Source organism: Leptidea sinapis, chromosome 37 (genome assembly GCF_905404315.1).
Source record: "Leptidea sinapis chromosome 37, ilLepSina1.1, whole genome shotgun sequence".
NCBI classification, from domain to species: domain Eukaryota; kingdom Metazoa; phylum Arthropoda; class Insecta; order Lepidoptera; family Pieridae; genus Leptidea; species Leptidea sinapis.
Genome location: NC_066301.1, coordinates 7573706 through 7595888, shown reverse-complemented (window position 1 = coordinate 7595888; position 22183 = coordinate 7573706). Strand labels below are relative to the sequence as shown.

At 35.1% G+C, this 22183-nt stretch overlaps 1 protein-coding gene across 3 annotated transcripts in view; it reads left to right on the top strand.

Annotated features, from left to right (window-relative positions):
* Window positions 1–22183, top strand: part of LOC126975745 (calcium/calmodulin-dependent protein kinase kinase 1) — a 238813-nt gene that overhangs the window by 197806 nt on the left and 18824 nt on the right. For 2 of the 3 annotated variants that reach the window (XM_050823758.1, XM_050823759.1), the window contains 4 exons: window positions 8823–8900; window positions 12896–13082; window positions 16856–16909; window positions 21116–21280. In XM_050823758.1, the coding sequence (XP_050679715.1) occupies window positions 8823–8900; window positions 12896–13082; window positions 16856–16909; window positions 21116–21280 (484 nt within the window). The remainder of the gene's footprint in view (window positions 1–8822; window positions 8901–12895; window positions 13083–16855; window positions 16910–21115; window positions 21281–22183) is intronic. The other variant, XM_050823760.1, reaches the window with a different exon arrangement.

The following is a 22183-nucleotide window of genomic DNA, read 5'->3' as shown; positions in this document are numbered from 1 at the left end:
ATCCAGTTGGTGGGGATGATATCCTAATTTGTGGCGTGTCGTGCGAAGGTGGAATTCGGCGGCAGGAATCAGGTTAAACTATGAATTAGAGATTAAACAGCTCTTCGGAACACTCCCCGTGATAAATGCGGTAGAAGACATACAATGAAGCGACGTCTTTACGCAACGCCAAGTGATCCAGCCGTTCACAGAGCACTGGGTCCCCTACAATTCGAGCTGCTCTGCGTTGCACGCGGTCAAATGGATCGAGCAGATACTGGGGTGCGCCAGACCAGAGATGACAGCAATACTCCATGCGTGGCCGGACCTGCTCTTTGTAGACTGCTAGAATGTGGGCCGGCTTGAAGCATTGCCGTGCTCTATTAATGACCCCCAGCTTCTTCGAAACCAATTTGGCTTTGCCCTCCAGATGGCCACGGAATTGGCAATCGATCGAGATTTCGGGACCCAGTTTTTAGGGCAGATGTGATTCTCTCACGAGCATTCGCCACTTTTCCCTGTTGTCTGTCAGCCTGGTATACTCGTTCAATGCCGCCCAAAGCAGACTTAACTTGGTCGATCCATCGCATGGGCGACCTTCCTTGCCCTCTGGTGCCCTCCACTTTGCCCTGCACGACAAGGCGCTCGATGTATATGTTATATATCGACGAGATGGTATGCGACTCTCTACTAACACCGAAAAGCGTTATTTTATGCCAAGTTCTTCGAAAATGTAGAAATAATTCCCAGCATTCTTCGTCAGCACCAGATCTCCAGAGCATCCATTTTTTTTCTCCACTTGTCGCAAAGTCCACGTCTGTGTTCTGTGCGTCTACGATAATAGCGACTTCATATGAGTTTGTCTTTTATATTGGGTAAAAGTGTCACTAATCATTTCCGTTATATTATTTTTACTTTTTATTCAGTTTCTTTGATAATTTGCCGTAGAAAAGCATCCTTCATGCATTAGTGAGATTACTTCAAGCACGCCTAAAATAATTAATTCAGCTATAAATATGGCTAGAAATGGTTCTTCATCATGAAATGTCGAAACGAATTCTGGTTACATACTTATTAAGATCGCAACTAAAATCAAATTTGTCTCTAGTAAAATTCATCAACCTATTTTAAGCCCTTAGTATAAAAAGACATAAGATAAGATAATTTTATTGTTATATTACCATATTAGTTACATAGTTGTTACATAATATCTGTTAGAATGTATAAATTGGTATATCGTTACTCGTTAGTAACTTTTATTTTACAAGTATTCTGGATTTTACACTGGGATTCCCTGTGTGAGGTCCAGTCTCTTCCCCTACATTTATACAAAATAATAAAAAAAAGAATTTGCACGCGTATGTGTGTTTGGGTGTGTGTGCTAAGTAAGAAAAGAAAATTCATAACGTTGGTATGATAATTTAAGTAATTGATTTGTTTAATAAGTTTTTCTGTATCATCCTAATTTAAAACTTTTAACCATTCGAATATTACATTTTACAACTGCGCTTAATCTTATCTATAGAACCCCTATTTTATTTGTATAATTTACTGTACATTTAAGGCCAAAGGAAATAATATGTTCTGAGAGCAAAGAAAGAAAGCACTCTTGGGCGATGTCAATCAGATATCTCGTAATATTTTCACGTTTGTTTTTCGATGTCAGTCAGTTCATAGCTGTTATAAGTTTGAATGTATTAATCTACACAATATGTGTAATCTTAACACCGATAATAAATTACCGTTAAGCTTAGTACACACATACTCACAAAGCTTGGTAGTCTACTTTTACGTGATATTGGCAAATCTGTGGTATCTTCCACAGAAACCACAGTAGGAAGAATAGAATAGAATAGAACCTACACATTAGGCTCGCTACTCAAAACCTTAATATGGAAATTTGAACATATTTCGACATTGACTTTTAACAACTGACAAGAAAATTGATTGAAATGGAAAAGATGACTGTTTCCATAGATAGATCCACGTTAAATCAGTTAAAATAATGTTTTTGTATGAAATGGCAACATTCCGAACTATAGACACGTATTAGTTATCGGAGGTTTATGATTATGAATAAGGAATTTTATCGAAGCTTCGATAGGCTAAAAAAACACGTATTAACTCAGGTATGTTTATACCTTCGATCAGCATTTTATTATGAATAAGGCAGTTAATAGTTAGACAACTGTTTGTCCTAAAAATGATATTAAACAAACACCTCAATTTACATTTTGTGAAAAATACTAGCGACCAGAAGGTCGCGTTGCAAATTGAAACTGAAAGTTTGAAAGTGTGGACGTCATGTAGAGGGGGTAAATTAATACGCATACTTTTATACTTTAAATTAAAATTCCATGTTCAAAGATGAAATCCATGACGCGTAATATTGTTAGAAAAATTATGAAAATAATTGCTATACAACTTTGGTCTCTTTGCATGAGATTGTTTGGTACCACTTTTGGTCATTTTACTTTGAAAATGATCGTGTAGCACTTGTATATCTAATTGTATATCATTGAAAGTATTGATATACATTAATCCTCTGTCTTAGTGGAAGTGTAAAAAAGAATTAACGAAGTTGTTGCAAGACTTCAATTATGCAGAGACAGAAACACTAATGAACTAATTAATATAAGTTAATTGTTAATTGGATATTTATCAAATAATTTAATGAAGTATTTTAGTATATGTTAAATTTTTGTACGTAAATGTTGCTATGTATATGTATATATATACCTGATCGTACGACCTAATTTTCCAACGGATTCGCATAAACTATTAAACTATAAGTCGTAAACTAAATAAACATTATTAAAATAGTAATTAATTTTAGTAATAAAGCCTCTTTATCATGTAGATATTTGTACTAAGCGTAGAACATAACTGACCTTATTGTACATACGAATACTAATGCAGTTACCGCCTATATATAGACTATTACAGCTGTGAAAACGTCGAAAAAAATTGTACCTAGAACTTACCTCTATTTTGAGAAATTCACGTCCACTAACACAAAATGTCGTATAAATCGCGAGTGTAAGACGTAGCTTGTCATCCACACTAAAGTAGTAAGCCTGGCCTGTTATTATCGGTTGTTTAACAGCAAAAGACTCTATCTAGATGTATTAATTATCTACGGTAAATTTATAATTCTTTTTGAGATAAATAAAGCTTTAATAAAGCTATATTCGAGCTGGCCTGCCATCAGTTGAGCGAGGTAACAAAGAAAAGATTGCTTATCAAACTGATACACAAGGAATCACCTATAACTTGTGAACGCCTGGTTTAATACACTTCCAGCTTTATGTTTACGAGTATCGGATCGCAGCGACCAATAAATATTAAAGTGGTGTAATATAAGATAGACGAGGCCCCGACACGACCTCAGCAACGCTACGAGCACATTGGCTCCGTGAAATATGAGTGTTGGGAGAGGTAAGAGCATGTGGAATTAAATTTTAAGAGCCAGCTAAGATAGAGAGAGATTCTCAGCTCGAAGACGCGGCTATAAATACGAAAATTTTAATCATATAGTGATGCATGATTGAAATTTTTCGTTGCGAAAATTGTATGTCTTGCTAAATAATGAAACAGTTTTTGAAGTAAAACTTCTTTAGAATCGTTGTGATTTCAAACACAGACAGAGACACAAATACAAAAATGTGTAGGATGAGCCGGCAAAGAATGAGACAGAAATATGCATACTATTTCATTTTTATGTATGACACGAGTAGGTATACCTTATTATACTTATGTCATACGCACGACTTATAACTGCATAGACACCAGGAGAATATAAATATGGTAGCGGTCTTAGTAATGTCTTTCATAGCGGTTGATATCATGTGTCATCCTAGCAACATGTACAAGGACTTCATATGAAGTTTTAAGATTCATGCACAATGCAGGTTTCACTTCTGATATGTGTACTTTGTACACACGCATTTTTTTTTTTAGTTTAAGGAATTGTGAAGTCAGACCACTCACACATCATTCTGGCCATAAAAATTCTAAACCTAATGCCACTTAGGGTTGTTGTCTTTTCTGTAAAAAAAGCGTGAAGTCCACATGTCAGAATCTCTAAGCTGCATATGAAGTCCTGGTACATGTTGCTAGGATTACACATTATTTCAACGGCTATGAAAGACATTACTATCACCGCTACAATATTTATGTTCTCCTGCTGTCTATGTAGTAAAACGTCATGCGCATGACGTCAGAATACATTAAGACCCGCGCCATATATAAGAGAATCTCTTCTTTAACTATGATCGCCTGCTACCAAAACACCGTATAATATGTATATAACACTTCCTACCTCATTTTTTCTCACGTTAAAAAACTTATGAATTTATGTGTCCGTTTCTTTTTACTGTCTCGCTTTTTCGTTTCATCAACTTTCAAATCACAACGATGCTAAAGAAAATTTGAATTCAAAAAATTCAAAAGTAGTTGTTTTTAAGTTGTAACAATATTTATTGCCAGTATTAGGAGTATTTTATGAGATAGTTAATCCAAACACTTTTATATCAAGACTGGTATAGATGTGGTATAACTTATAACACGGAGATTACACTTACCAATTGAATCCTTTAGAATTCTTTTCGATGTCATTTCTAACGCAACCACCGCTTCTGAAACAAAATATGGTGCTCTGAGAAAGAAGAAGCGTCGCAAGAAACATTTTTTTGCGCTCTATTTAATAAAAATTTTAAGAAAAAAACAACCGCCTTCAAAAACACTATTCCAAAACAATAGATATAATGTGCACTAAAAAGTATAAAAATAATTGCGTATTTTTATACAATCTAATTCTAGTTACGATTAGTACTATTTTTGGAATCGCTGTTATAACAAGCTTTCAAATAAAAAAAGAATTATCAAAATCGGTTCACCCAGTCGAAAGTTTTGAGGTAACAAACATAAAAAAATACCGACGAATTGAGAAGCTCCTCCTTTTTTGAAGTCGGTTAGTCTTTCAAAAAATTACAAGTTACCTTACGCTGTTTATTTTTTAATGATGTAACTTTGGGCATGTGGAAATTGTTACATGCTGTTTGCAACAAGCATTGAACTTTTTAATTGGGCATCTGATTTGCTTCAAAATCAACTATCTAATAAAACTCCTTTATTAAATGGTTTAATTGTATGGTTTTTAAGGCTACGATGTCAGTTTATATCTCATTTTCCTTGTTGTATTATTTATAACTATCATTTACATTGTATTTTATGAGTTCTACTAGTTGTATCACAAATTGTTGTAATAGTTAATTTACTAAAGATAGTCTTAGTTATTTATAGATAAATCTTTATATAACTAAGACTATCTGGCCCGACAGACGCTTTTCTGTGAATAGAAAAAAAATTATGTAAGAATTCGGAAATAATGTAGTCTAAAGCCATCCGGAATGATAAGGATTAACATTGTATTTGTGTAAACAGCTTTTATAGTACCGCTTTATTAGTGACAATTTTTTAAAGTTTTAAAATTGATATAGGATGCTATCCTTAAGAGATAGACAGATACCATCGTGGACTTTTCTACAGTCCTACATAAGATACACAAATCCACCATACATTACTTTGTTGTATCTCAAAGTGTTTAAGCAGAGTTTTAGTTGAAAGCTCCCCGACACCTTTTTTCCGACACCTCCAACAAAGATCGTTAATGTATACAAATATGTAAACAAAGACTTAACAAATTATAAACTTAAGCCTTCCTCGAGAACCACGCTATCCATTAGTGGAAACCGCATGAAAATCAGTGCAGTAGTTTTTGAGTTTATCGCGAATAGACAGACAGACAGATGTGATAGGGGACTTTGTTTAATAATATGTGGTGATATACGTGAACACTAGTATATTTGACAAATAAATCAGGTAAACAGAACAGTATCTATGTTGGAAAGTTCAGTTTCAAACCCTAATCAATCACTCCGAAATGACGGAACAGACACCGCATCATAGAGATAGCATATTCTAAATCTATGCACCGTATGTGGTATTAGAATACCTTAATATTAATAGTAATAATAATAATATCTTATTAATAATATCTTAGATCATTTATACGTCTAGACAGACAATGACAGCTGTAAAAATGTCGAAAAAATTGAGCTTAGAACTAACCTCTATTTTGAGCAATGCACGCACACTAACGCAATGTTATACAAATCGCCAGTGTAAGACGTAGCTTGTCACTCACACTAAACTAATATTCCTGGTCTATTTTTATCGGTTTTTTAACAGCAAGAGACTCTATCTATACGTATAAATTATCTAGGAGTAATATAATGGAACTTCATAAATTTTTGTTAAAATACGTGCGGTGCAATCTTGCATTTAAAATATTCATCCAAAAATTAGCAATAGCAATTTATGATTTTTCTATGAACTTTTTTGTGTCAAATTCTTTAAGGAATAAAAATATTAATCACTACATTACATCTCTATATGTATATTGCGTTTAGTGACTGTTAGAAGAAGATATGTATCACGGCTCGTGACTGAGTTACCGAGATATATACGTAGTCCAGGAGCCGAAGCTCAATTGAGCCTATTGGTGTAAATTATAGATGCTATTCACCCAGCTCCATGGAAACCCCATAATTATATTATTATTATATTTTGTTATATTTTACCAGTGGCTTTTTTGCACTGGAGGCCATCTAGAATATGGGTACCACAACGGCGCCTATTTCTGCCGTGAAACAGTTACGTGTAAGCATAAAAGTTCTTAGCTAGTGAAATTACTGAACAAATGAGACGTAACATCTGTTCAAGAATCCTGAGCGGCATTGCACTGCAATTGGCAGGGTGTATCAATTACCATCAGCTGAACGTCTTGCGCAGATGGTCCCTTATTTTAATAAAAAAAGTTACTTATTTATGGAATCTTTTGTTTAAAGACAAAGATTGGCAGTAAGTGAAAGCCATTTAAAGTTCTCTTTACTCTTTAACTTTTAGCTTCTTTAACTTCAGGGGTTTATTTAGTAAAAAGAAAGATAATTGAAAGAAAGAAAGAAAAACATTTATTTATACACACACAAACACAAATAACAAAAATGAAACAGCTTAAAAATATAAAAACGTGTGGTGCTAAAAGTAGCCCCACTCAGCATATGTTTCAACACAAATGTGTTGCAATGCTAATATTCTCTGACCCCCGCGTGATACATGACTTCAAGGAGGACACCTCGCCTTATTAAAATTGACTTTGCTAATTGAACCTGTGCGTTTGTAATGCTGGTTCGTTACCGCGTTTGAATTTATTATGCTACAGACTCTTTATAAGAAACAGGAGAATTTACCGTCCAACAAAATAGTCTAAATTAAGATATACTGCGTTACCTCCTGGTTATTCTTTGTAAATATTTCCAGCTGTTCTCCAGAGAAAATATGTTATATCGTTGCACATACGGAGATGCACTTTATCGACCTGTTTCAAGTGTGTTACTTACGAGTAGTTCACTGCAAACTTTACCTATACAGTCTTATTTCGGCTCTGTTGTGATAGAAATTCGCTCCAGTATAATATTTACGAGTATATATCAAAGGTATTTTCTATATTATTGACTGTTAAAAATCATTATTGTATGGAAGTTTATATCTTTATTCGTAAACAGGATAGAAATGAATATAATTTCACTAGTGTGCGACTTGCGTCGATACTCTGGCTCCTTCTCTTGTCCAAGTTCCGTCTGTTGGTGCTGGGGTTGGTGCTTCAACTGCCGAAGACAGCAAGCGTCGCAAATATGTTGGTCTCAGTGAGTCTTATATCTTTGTGCAGTTTGGTGTCGAGACACCAGAGATGCGGCGAATGTTCAATATAGAGAAGATAGTAATCTTCGTGGATTAATAAGGAAACCCAAGCGCTGGAAGCAGTTTCGGTCAAAGGATCAGCCTAGCTAACGCGGAAATGCTGCCAGTATTCTTGGTACGCTTCCACGTAATAGTTTTAATTTTATGTAATCATAGTAATGCAAATATAGTTATTAGATTTGTTTTGTTTGAATAATAAATATTAATTCACTAGATAACTTGAACTATACAAGTTATCGAACTGATAATATCTTTTACTCTAACCTCATGTCTTCATTATTAAAGTCCTTAAGCAATACAATTCGATATAGGTCTCATCCCTATTTTCCACTAACTACTAGTGTCTTGTAGGAAGTCTCTGGGTCGTAGATAATTTATATACTTCTAGATAGAACCTGATGCTGCTAGACAACCGATGACAGGCCAGGTTTATTACTTTAGTGTGCGTGACAAGCTACGTCTTACACTTGCGATTTGTATGTCTGTTTGTGTTAGCATGCGTGCATTGCTCTAAATAGTGATTCCCAATATACTATCTACAGATAGAGATAAATTACTACCTTCTACTGTCAGTAATTAGCTGTCAATAATACGAAGCTGTCCCAATATACCCGATAAGTCATTCTTATCGCCTTATATTGGGAATTGCAATTTCCATACAAACTTCTATCACTGGTAAGCGATACGTTACATATTACGTACATGGACAGACAGCGTGTACGGATAAGGTTAGTTACCGTCGATAAGTTTATTGGGACAGAAAAGTCAACGATAGTTACGATTTTTATCTCAAGTCGGAGATAGACTGAATACTGTCTGACTACATTTTTTTTGTCAATTTATATTAAAAGAATTAATGAATAAAATTAATTTAAATAGATTTTTGGAAATAATAATTTATAGATATAAATATATAATTTGCTAAACAAACGTTTTTTGAAGCATACAATTTTAACTTTGAATCGATGATATAGCATAGCCAGTTCTATGTATTTATGGTGGTGAATCACTTGTTGCAGACACTCTGCTGTGGACGTGGTGGGAGATGCCAAACGGGATCCCATCAGTAGACGCTGGCAACAGACGGAAGGTGACAGGTGATTCACTTTTCTACTAACTCTATTGTAATAAGATCGTTAGAGCGTCATTGTCTCCTTAATACTAATGCCAGACAACTATTTGTTTGCACTTTGCTACTCGGCTAAGTCGAGTTAGTAAATCTTTTGTGGGGCGATTGCTTTTACAACAAGATCCCAGAAAATGTACAAAACAAAAATATTACGATATTCAAAAGAATTGTTAAAAAACGTTTGTGTGGTAAAGGTTACTATAACATAATTGACTTTCTTAATGATGCCACAGATTGAGAATGGAGCGACCGCCCTCAGGCGGCAAATTTTAGTTGTACAATATTACTTTTTAAACATATTTTTTGATGAAAAAAAGCCTGCTGAGTTTGTTGCGCCCACTCTTCTCAAGTCTGAGGCATTCTTTTTTGCATGGTAGTTTTTGACTTGCAATAAGTGATGTCACATCCTATTTTGAATAAAAATTCTTGTATTTGAATTTTGAATTCAAGTTTACGTTTCGGGTTGTCATTTTGATATACGGAAAAGCAGGTTATTATTGATAAATAGGAGGTTCCTTTGCACAGATTGCCAGCTAGATTATGGGTACCACAACGGCGCCTATTCTGCCATAAAGCAGTAATGTGTAAGCATTATTGTGTTTCGGTCTGAAGAGTGCCGTAACTAGTGAAAACACTGGGAAAATGAGACTAAACATTATATGTCTCAAGGTGACGAGCGCAATTTTAGTGCCGCTCAGAATTTTTTGGGTTATCAAGAATCCTGAGTGGAATTGAATTGTAATGGGCACGGTGTATCAATTACTGAACGTCCTGCTCGTCTAATTATCATAAAATAGTAGATTGTTAACCGAGGGTCGAAAGAATCAATTCCCGAGGTATTTAGACGCCCGAGCGCAGCGAGGTGAGCTATAGTCCGAGTAGGGATTGATACTTTTACCCGAGTTAAACAGTCTACTTTTCATTTCGAATATGAGGAAAATAAAACTAGTTGTTTATCTAAGCATAGACTAATAGCCCGCTAATTTATGTCGACTTTTTAAATTTCAAATATGGAACTTACGGCGTAATTGTTGCGGCTTATTCCGCTCAAAGAAGTTTGCGCTAAGTTCACATTGGCTGTTTAAAAAGTCACATGGCATTTCTTTTGATTAGTTTTTTTTACATAAAACTCTTCATAGCTGACAGCAGTTCTATTTTCAAAGTTTATTCCGGCACTTGCGTGGGAAGTAATTTGTATGAGTTTTTCCCTCTCTACGGAGCATTTTCCAGCTTTTACTTTCCGAGTATGAAAATGAAAAAACTATTATTGATATTGTTACGTGTCAGGCCAACAGAATTCAGGATACAAACATATTATGTTCCGCAGGTATTTTCACTCCCTACTTGGTACTAATAACTATTAACATACTAAAAAAAACAACAACACTATACTCGTATTTGTATCGCTTGTTATATTCACACTTAAGCTAGGCTGCACCAAATAACTTTAGCAATAACAAACATGTTAAAGTACCGATTAAGCAAAATATGTTTTGCACCATTTGACAATTTTTAAATACTCCATAACTTTAACTGTTAACCGTAACCGTCTAATCCTCGCCGGTTAAAGCTATTGTTAATGTTAAATAACTAACTAGCGACCTGTCAAAAGTTTCAAATAAATATTTGAAATTGACTTCATAATTCTCTCTCTCATTTGTTACGTAGTGTCGACTATGTAAGTGTGGTTCGTTCAAAATAAAAGAGGTCTATCAAATCAATAATTTATTTTATTTCAACATCACACGAAAAAGGGTCTTTATGGAATTCTTATCCTTCTTCTTATACTCTTATCCGAGGTCCGCTCTCAATTTGGTTCACATGGACGCATTGGCACTTCCCTGTAGTGGTAGGGCACAGGGCGACGGGTATAGCTTTCACAGAAGCCGGTTACAGAACGCAGGACGTTCAGTAGTTTGTAGCCCGTATGGTGTTCCTGAAATGCCCGAGGGTGCGCAACTTAACTTTAACTTTAACAAGAAATACGATGGTACAACACATTCGGCAGTCTATATTAAAGTCAGCGTTATTGTTAACGTTAAATTTAACTTAAACCTTATACAGCTAAAATGATGCAACACAGCCTTAATGTCATATTATAATGATATTGAACAGTAATAAACTATAAGAAATCGCAGAGTGACTTAATAAAACCGAAGATACGACTTGTGCGCTCACATCAAACTTTTAAATTGCGGGATTTCGATGAACAAAAACCTACTATTTGTTGCGAAAACTCCGCCACGCATAACAGCGTCAATTAATGGCAAATTGCTACTATTTACTTTGTTAAATTCTGATTCCATTGAAATTTTCACTTGTACTTTAATACATATTTGATTGAGAATATTTCACTATATAAAATTTCCCAATATTTAATTTTTAGAAGTAAAGAATTTCAACTCAATGAATTTCTTATGAAGGTTTTCGCACTCATTTCTGACTTCAGAAAGAAAGAGTGAGGAAGCATCTGTTTGAGTCTTCTTTATTCACTTTATCAAAGGCCTGTCTTATGTCGAGAAATACGGTAGAACAGAACTCTTTGTATTCTAAAGTGTGACTTATTATGTCAGCTACTCAACGGATATGTTTAGTTGTGCCATGCTTCTCTCGAAAGCCATATTGATGCAGCGGAATGACTTAGAATATGTACTTAGGTATCCTCTTCAGCAGTATTCGATATGTTTGTGTGTATAAGCTGGAAGATTTTCCTGTGTTGAATATCATGACAATCTGTGGGATTTTCCACTGGACGGGAAACATGTAGTGTCGTAAACAGGGCTTAAAATTGTCATTATATGAGTAACTCGCTTTCTAGTTTCTAGGAAGACGCTTTTGCAGTTGTGCGTCAATTAAATCGTATCCGGGCGCATATTGAAGGATTGGCGAATAGGCTTAGTTCTGCAGCATATGCGGTTAAGAAAATTAGACGGTTAACTGACATAGATACGGCGAGATTAGTATACTTTAGTTATTTTCATAGTATTATGTCCTATGGTATATTGTTATGGGGCAGTGCGGCCGATATTAATACTATCTTTGTGCTGCAGAAGAGGGCTATTCGCGCGATTTATAACCTAGGTCCTAAAGAATCATTAAGAGAAAAATTTAAAGAAATAAAGATTTTGACTGTTGCTTCTCAATACATTTTTGATAATGTTTTATATGTTCATAAGCACATTGAGGAATTATCTAGAAACTGTGACATTCATAATGTTAACACGAGGAACAAACATAAACTTGTTATGCCTATTACTCGGTTGGGTCGAGTTAGTAAGTCTTTTGTTGGGCGATGTATATACTTCTACAATATGATCCCAGAAAATGTACAAAACAAATGTGTTACGAAATTTAAAAGAATTGTTAAAAAACGTTTGTGTGGGAAAGGTTATTATAGCATAAACGATTTTCTTAATGACACCACGGACTGGGAATAAAGCGAACACCCTCAGGCTCTTTAATTATAAATGTTTATTGTACGATATTACATTGTAATCCATATTTTATATTAAAAAAAAAAGCCCGCTGAGTTTCTTGCGCCCATTCTTCTCAGGTCTGAGGCAGTCTCTTTTGAATGGTAGATTTTGACGTTCAATAAGTGATTTTAAATCCTATGTTGAATAAAAATATTTGAATTTGAATTTGAAATTTCAATTACCATCATGCAAGTTTATAATTTTCCTCTCACTTCTCTAGGGCTTATGCTTTCCAATGTTATGTACATGGAGGAGGTTCTCAATTCGATTGGTATTTTTTTTTATGTTTGTACACCGATTACTCTGAGATTTATGATCCGATTTACGTAATTCTTCTTTAGTTCGATGCAGAATAGATGCCTATTATGGGACCATTGGTTGGCAATTTTACATAGTTTGGCCCAGTAGTTTTCATTTTATGAACATTCTCTGATATTTATATCAAATACTACGTAAATATTTGCTTACTAGTAACGCCTCTTTCCAGATTGTCAGCGTATGGCGGTGGAGACAGATCAGCGCTGCTCCGGTCCCACGCGGCCAAGTCGGCGGAATGCAACCAGGGCTCGCCTAGGGCCCGGCGTGCTCCCAGGGAGTCCAGGAGGGTTTCCTTGGCCCAGGCACCAGGATACGTGCAGCTCAACCAGTACCGATTGCTGGAACCTATTGGACAGGTACACAATGTGGAATTGATGTTTCTATAATTTCGTTATAGTTTAAAAGTATCACTTTAAAAATACCTAATCATTTATTAGTCGGGGCATAAGTTCTGTTACAAAAAAAAATCAAATTTTTTTATGACGTAATGTAATCCTACTTCAACTTATGTGTTTTTTTAAGACACATTAACAAATCCCTACTAATATTATAAATGTGAATGTAAGTTTGTTTGTTACGCTTTTACACCTAAGCCACTTAACCGATATTGATGAAATAGACTAGAACAAACATAGATACTTGTTATTTCGACCCGAGTGGGGATGAAAATGTGCATTCATCATTTTTGAAGATAAAATCACTACAGAAACTTTGTACTAAGGCACTCAATAAGAATTAAATAAAGATTTATTCTAGCAGTGCACAGACGATTATTCCGTAACTATTACCAATATCAAAAAACTTTTGACTGATATCAAAAGTACGTTACCTAAACAGTGAAATGACATCAATAAATTTTTAAGAATCAAACAAGAAGTATCCAAAATTTAGATATTAAGCACTCCCATACATTTATACGATATTAGTAGAAAGGCCATTGTCAATACAAAATTTTGTACTAACTAAGAAATAAATATGATTTAATTAAAAGATAAAAGTTTTATATCTTGTTAGGGTAATAACAAAAATCCATCTATTTCAGAACTAAGCTAAAATAACCTTTTAAAGTAAGTACAAATGTATGGGAGTGTTTAATATCAATATTTTGGATACTTCTTGTTTGATTTTTAAAAAGTTATTGATGTCATTTTAGTGTTTAGGTAACGTAATTTCGATATCAGTTTAGAGTTCTTTGATATTTGTAATACTTACGGAATACTCACCTGTTCACACTTAATGATTACACCCTGTATAATGTATCTACGTTGGCACATAAATGAATATTCAGTGGAGCAAATATAAACTTGTCCTGCTAACTAATTGGCCAAGTTAGGTTGGTGAGTATTTTGTTCCCAGAAAATTGAGTTCTTGAAAAGTTCTCGTCTTGCGAAATTCAAAAGATTTGCTTTAAAAAGTTTGTGTTGTAAGCGTTATTGTAACATAAATGAATCAACATCTTGAGATTCTAGGTGATCGCGGTTTTATATGTTATAATATTTAAACAAAATTCTTACTCGTGTAAGGCATTCATTTGACGTTTTTGAGTATTTTTATTGCATCCTTTCCATTTAATGTTATTGTAATGATGTGCAAAACGGTAAAGCTGTAAATGTTAAAAAAAAACTTTCATTAGTGTCATTTACTTGACCTACATGAATAAAGTGATTTTGATTTGATTTGATGGACATAATGACAGTTTATAGAATGAATAGTTTAAAAAAAACATATGATATAAAACTCTAAGTAACTCAGTTCTTATTGAACTATTGCTCTTAAAGATTCATAAATAATAACATTACTACATAATATTATAAAACAAAGTTCTCCTTCTCATCCGTCTGTCTATTCGCGATAAACTCAAAAACTACTCCACCGAATTTTATGCTGTTTTCACCAAAGGATAGTGTGATTCTCAACGAAGGTTTTTGTATATTATTTTATATTTATCTTTGCAAATATTAATGAGATTTGTCGGAATAAACAAGCCGTCGGGGAACTTTCAACAAAAACGCTGCCTAAACCCTTTGAGATATAACCAATGTATAGTGGAATTGGTGTATGGCGTGTGTCTATCTCTTAAGGATCACATACTATATCCATTTTGATACTTTAAAAATTGGCAATTCTAAAGCGGTAATGTTAAAGCTGTTTACACAAATAATATACATATTAATCCTTTTTCATTTTTTACTACACACTATAAAATCATTCCTTTCCGATGGTTATTAAACTACATTATTCTTGAATACTTACATTTATTACATTTTTTCTACTGACAGAACAGCGTCTATCGGGTCAGCTAGTAAAATACGGTAACCGGACCGGTATTACCATTGGAATTGAGGCGTTATGTCATTGTCGGCCACCACAACTCAAATGCGTGTTTTTGTGCGAACTCTAAAGTAGATTCATCAAAATACATGAGTTGGCATTAGAAATTACTAGCTGCTGCCCGCGACGTTATAATACACACACGTATAAAAATACATATTATGCCTGCATCTAGCGTGATAACATATAGCTTATATATATATATTATGTCGTCCCGATCTATTGTTAATTTTGCAAATTAGAATTAAGTCCATTTCATACGTCGCCCGCCGCCGGACCGCACCATAGTATCGCGCACTCGGTTAGACATCGTCGTAATTATTAAAGATATTTGTCCGAATGGTGTAGCGTGAAAGGCAAAGTTTATCTATTTTAAATAAAAGAAGCGAGAAAAGTGTTTATTTTGATATACGAATCAATTTGGAACTATAAAATGTGTATAAAAATGAATTATCAATTTACTTATTTGTATTTTATAGTTCACTAGATTGTCGATAACGGCTTACACATAAAAGATATATTATTTATTGTGCTGTCGTGGGCTTTTTTGTAGGACTGTTTAAGATAATAGTTATTTATGCAACTGTTGTGTAATAAGGGGTATTAAAACACGAATGTGGATTTATCTCACGAGGCGAAGCCGACTGTGATAATAGCATCACATGAGTGTTTTAATACCTAATTATCAACAGTTGCATACAAGACTTTATCTACACCCATAATATGAATCCTCTAAAAGATTCTGAAACAGTTAGCTTACTGCTAACATTTAAACAGCCAGTACTAGTAGTAGCCTACTATCATCCATTACTGATTATATACAAATAAACTAAGTATTAATGAAAGAATTATTGTTTATTTTAGTAGTAATTTACATATTGTATAGTTCAATAATTCAAATTCACTTGAATATTATGTTCTTTTGCAGCGTTTAAAACGAATCGCTCATTTTTTGTAAACAAAGCAATAAAAATATCCATATGAAAAATGGCGGGGATTCGAATAACCTACTTTTTTTTTTACGGCGCGCGACGTTCTGGTAGTGTGGAACGCGCGTAATCGATAATGTTCTTTTTTGAAATTCATACAGATACCACGCATCGAGCAATAGGAGCTGTCTGTTAAAACTCTTTGAGCATGAAGGGATTGAAAAAAAATAGGAGTGTTGTTATGAAATTCAGTACAACATTACAACACTCGTTTGGATGATGTAATGGTTATTAGAACATTGGGTGTTTTAATGTTGGGAATAATCTAACTGTTTCAGAATCTTTAATAGAGGATTAAAAGCATGGGTGTAGATAAACATATTTTCACTTATACATTTTCGCAATTGAAATTTCTTAGTTATTATTTATTTTCCTAGTACGCTGTAATATGCGTGAATTCACTTCATACAGGGTTAAAAATCTCAAATGTTAATGTTATCTAAACTGCAAAATATCGCGTTGAGCAATTTGTGACATGCTATATAACGACCTCGCTATTCCACACAACGCACTGTGTGAGTTAAGACGCTCAAATGCCTCGATTGTTTCGTAAACACAACGTTTGTGTAAGCAACGTACCACTTCGTTGGTCGATAATCCACAGCTGTTGTGTTTCAGCACCCAATGTGGTAACAAACATACATCCATACATTCTTGAAAACTTAACGTTTATAATATTAGTAGAATTTTATTGCTGGGTTAAAGTTTTATTCGAAATATATAGATGTGTACACAGATGAGAATTGCGAAATCTGTCTATTGTTGTCCATGCCTAGTATTAATAATATCAATATTTTTTAATGTTACAGGGATCGTACGGTCTTGTGAAGTTAGCTTATAGTGAAGAAGATGACACACATTATGTAAGTATTTGTATTCCAGATAGTTCATTCCTTCATTTTCAAAATTCAAGTGAAAGTCAAAGATTTTGAAAGGGAAAAGTTATTAAGCCTTGTTGACCCATATTTATTAATATTTAATGTCATCAGAAATATAACATATAAAAAACCAGGTCTCGCAACTCAGTTGAACTCAGCGCTCTACAAAGCGTAGGTCCGGCCACACATGGAGTATTGCTGTCATCTCTGGTCTGGCGCACCCCAGTATCAGCTTGATCCATTTGACCGTTTGCAACGTAGAGCAGCCCGAATTGTGGGGGACCCAGTGCTTTGTGAACGGCTGGATCACTTGGCGTTGCGTAGAGAAGTCGCTTCATTGTGTGTCTTCTACCGCATTTATCACGGGGAGTGTTCCGAAGAGCTGTTTAACCTGGTTCCTGCCGCCGAATTCCACCTTCGCACGACACACCACAAGTTAGGATATCATCCTCACCATCTGGATGTGTGGCGGTCCTCCACAGTGCGGTTTTCAAGGAGCTTTCTTCCACGTACTACAAAGCTGTGGAATGTGCTTCCTTGTGCGGTGTTTCCGGGACGATACGACATGGGTACCTTCAAAAAAAGCGCGTACACCTTCCTTAAAGGCCGGCAACGCTCCTGTGATTCCTCTGGTGTTGCGGGAGATTGTGGGCGGCGGTGATCACTTAACAACAGGTGACCCGTACGCTCGTTTGTCCTCCTATTCCATAAAAAAAAAAAGTTCTTGTACCGTAAAGAGTTGTAAGATTCGAGTAATACCAAGTCAGTCTACTTGTTTAGTACCTACATAAGGGTTCTTCTCTTAAGATATTATGCACTTAGCTAACTTACAACATGTTATAGTGACTATATCAATATTAAAAATATTTTATGTTTTAAATAAATAGATTAAATTGGCCATCGCGTAAAAACACAGTGTATCTTTTTTATTTTTTGCAATGTTTCTCTATATTCATTTAAAACATAAAATATTTTCTATATTGATATGGACACTATAACATATGGTTATATAACGTTATAACTTAATACAAGAGGACCCTTAAGTAGGAAGTAAATAAATTGTATTTACATCTAACAACTTTTTGCAGTAGAAGAACTGAGTTGCGAGACTTGGTTATACACTGGCCTGCAAAAGTAAGTATCACACTTTTCAAATTATTTTTTTTCTTAACTATAGAAGGTAGAGATTTAAGATTAAAAACGTTTTGTTGCAAATTTTATAGGCTTTAATTCTTAGAAACTAAAATTATACATTAGTAACATTTTTAACTTAAAAAAGATAAAACAATGAAAATAGACATTTTTAGTTTAGTGTAAAAAAATTCAACTAAAATGTATTACATGTTTTTTAATTTTTAATAACTGGTATTGCCTCCTCGAGCTCTGATTACAGCTTCGAGCTGGTTTGGCATACTGAACACTAGATTTCGGAGCCGATGTTGGGGAATATTCTCCCATTCTTCTATCAGGGCCTGCTTTAGTGCCCTGAGGGTAGTAGGTGGTGGTCTGCGATTTCTGACTAGCCTCCCAAGCTCATCCCAGGCGTGTTCAATCGGGTTGAGATCAAGACTTCTTGATGGCCAAGCCATCACGCTGATACCGACCTCCTGAATATACTCTTGTACGATATGAGCCGTGTGTGGCCGGGCATTATCATGTATCAGCATCGATCCATCACCCATATTTGCTAAATACGGCCCTGCATACTCATTGAGAATCTCTTGAGCATATCTTTGCCCAGTGAGGGTGCCATTTTCAATGGCTATTAGCTCTGTGCGGCCTTCTAAAGATATGCCAGCCCATACATGTACACTGCCTCCACCGTATTGGACTCTTTGTGAGATGCAGGCTTGAAGGTATCACTCACCAGGTCGCCTGTAAGCACTTCGCCTTCCATCAGAAGTGTAAAGGGAGAATCAAGACTCATCTGCAAACAAAATCGTTGACCATTCTTCTTCATCCCAATGCATGTGTTCACGGGTGTATCGCAGTCTCGCTACTCGATGCTGTCTCTCGAGTTTTGGGCCACTCGCTGGTCTTCGGGGTTTCAAATTTGCTTCAGCAAGTCTTCTTCTCACTGTACTGTCACTAATGTAGTCCCTCCGGGTCTAAAGTAGCTGTTGCTGGACTTCAACTGTATTTTGGTGGCGATTTTTTACCACAGTGAAAATAATATAACGATCTTCTCGGGCACTGGTACACCTGGGTCTGCCATTACAAGGTCTCCTCAGATGGTGTCCAGTCTCTTCGTATCTTCGCTTTTCCTTCTGGACCGTTCGTACCGTCACACCCACCATTCTTGCAGTGCGACGCATACTGATGCCTAGTTCCAGAAAAGCCATGATCCTAGCACATTCTTCAACTGAAAGAGGCATGATAAATAAATGTTATGTGCTTTTTAGCATAAATTTTTAAAACAAGACCCATCGATCTTGAAAAAAATTTAAAACAGAAAGAAAAATGTGAATGGTAAAATTGTAATTCGGTAACGTCCACTTTGAAAAAGGAATGGTTTTGTTTTTGAAGTTTTTTTTCAGCCAATTCCTAAAAGAAGGTTACCGACTATAAATTTTTATGTACAAAATTAAATTCTCTTTGGAGTCCTTTTTATTTCGAAATTATATCTTGTGAACTTAAAACGTTATCCCAATTTTAAAAGTGTGATACTTACTTTTGAAGGCCAGTGTATTACAAGTTGTGTTTTTGATGGCATATCATTTCTTTTTGGAGAAAATCCAACTTTGTTCCTTTCAAGATTTGTGACTCTCTAAAGTGCCACGTAAACTTTCAACACAAACACCACCTGCATAAATAACTTTGTAATCTCATAAATAATATTATGTGATTACAAAGTCATTTATATGGTGTGTCTACATAACTGGACCAAAATTGCAAAATATTTATGTTTTCCCTTGATTTATACACTTTATACTTATTGTATTTTAAATATGAAGCTTCTATGTCTTCTAGAAGTGCCTTTTGCCAAACTTTTGATGATATATGATATGGTCAGTCAGTGACAAAATTAAGAAATTTTGACTAGTTATAATTTTTAAACTACTGGTTCAAATTGAATGAAATTTTAAATATATAGTGTTTATACAATGCCCGCTTGGATACTGTAAATTCAGGCTTCTTGTTATATCCATAACGAAGTTATAGGTGGTCGAAAATGGCCTGAACTGCTTCGAGAAAGGATGGTACGGCCGTGCCGTTTTGCTCGCCTTGGCGGAACACTGCCGTGTCTCCAAATATACACTTATTAACAGTTGTTGACTCATTTATCAGAGGTCATTTTCGATTGTGGTTGAAAAATAATTTTTAGTACGTATCTTCATCTTAATTATATCATTTCTTAATGGCACTTTTATACTGATCAATTGTCCAATCTGCGACTTCGTTGACTCGTTTGTTTTTGAAATTTATAAGTAAATTTGAAAATCAGTATATCATAAACAAAATTATGCTGAAATACTTTTAAATTGAAAATACTAATTGTTTTGCTTTTCTACTTTTCCATTGGTTTTTCGCATAAACGTGTTTTGTTAATATCACATAAACATTAAAAATAAAGTATATTTTTAAAATAACTATATTATATTTATTTTTTAACTATTTTTATAATAATTTAAACAGAATGTATTGCATTTCTATTCGAAATACAAACTGTATGTCAGTGTAAAGTTGGGATGATAATTAATCTTAGATCATCTAGACAGCTGTGAAAACGGTGAAAAAAATTGAGTTTAGAACTAACCTGTATTTTGAGCAATGCACGCACACTAACACAAACTTTCATACAAATCGCGAGTGTAAGACGTAGTTTGTCATGCCTACTAAACTAATATGCCTGGCCTGTTTTTATCGGTTGTCTAATAGCAAGAGACAATATCTAGATGTATATATCCACAACGGCGCCTATTTCTGCCGTGAAGCAGTTATGTGTAAACAATTCTGTGTTTCGGTCTGAAGGGCGACGTAGCTACTGAAATTACTGAGTTAATGAAACTTAACATCTAATGTCTTAAGGTGACGAGCGCAATTGAAGTGCCGCTCAGAGTTTTTGGGTTTTTCAAGAATCCTGAGCGGCACTGCATTGTAATGGGCAGGTTGTATCAATTACCATCAGTTGAACGTCCTGCTCGTCTCGTCCCGTACTGGCATAAAAAACCCTCGTCCCCTTATGTGCAGGCTATGAAGATCCTGTCGAAACGTAAGTTGATGCGTCGCGCGGGACTGTTCGGTCGTCCACCCCCGCGGCGACCCGGCCCCGCTCCAGACCCACTCCAGAGCATCTACCGGGAGATCGCCGTGCTCAAGAAACTGGACCATCCTAACGTAGTTAAATTAGTTGAGGTAATTAATAATAAGGTTCCTGCAACATTGATGCCAGTATGGCAAATCGCCTTATTAAGCTCAATAGAATACACTTAAACGGATAACGGCAGCCCTAAGCGGGCACGGTCCCTATGATAAATATCTTTTTAATATGGGCATAACTGACAGCCTGCTGTGCAGGGCCTGCATGGTGGCAGATGAAACTGCTGCACGTGTACTTCTGCATTGTCCAGGTGTAGCAACTTACCGGGCTCAACATCTTGGTACCCAAACACACTCCAATAAGTTTTTAGGATGGAAAAGGGGTTGCTAAGGTTTCTGGAGGAATTGGGGTGGCAGGAATAACAAATATATTCCCACACACGCAAAATAGACGCACAGTCGTCGAGTTGCGGTTGGCCCGATTATACCATACCATACCATACCATAATAAGGTTCCTAAGACTACTTGTTGATAAACAAAACTAAATTTAAATGCAAAAATAACTATAAAAAACTATTAAAAATTTGTAAAATACTGCCGATAGCCTTAAAACATAAATATTTACTACAAAATAAACACCATGGCACTCGGGAGCACAGTCTATCGCTAGTAAGTCACAGCTATAACACTAGGATTATATCCACGACGAATATTATGTACAATATTCGTCGTAAATTATTATTGTGATAGAACTATTAATAAACGTGACCATTATTTACTTACCTGCGAGCCCGAGGATATTAGAAACGAGCCTAACAAAATTAAATTTAAAAATATGTTAAAAAAAATATCGAATGTAAAGTATTTGTTGCTAAATGTTTATTTTTTGTTAGATAATTAGTACCTATAGTTATTAAATAATATAATCAGACTGTATGATCCCCAGTCAGGCTTTGGAGGACAATGTATATATATCAAAATGTATATTATATTCTTAG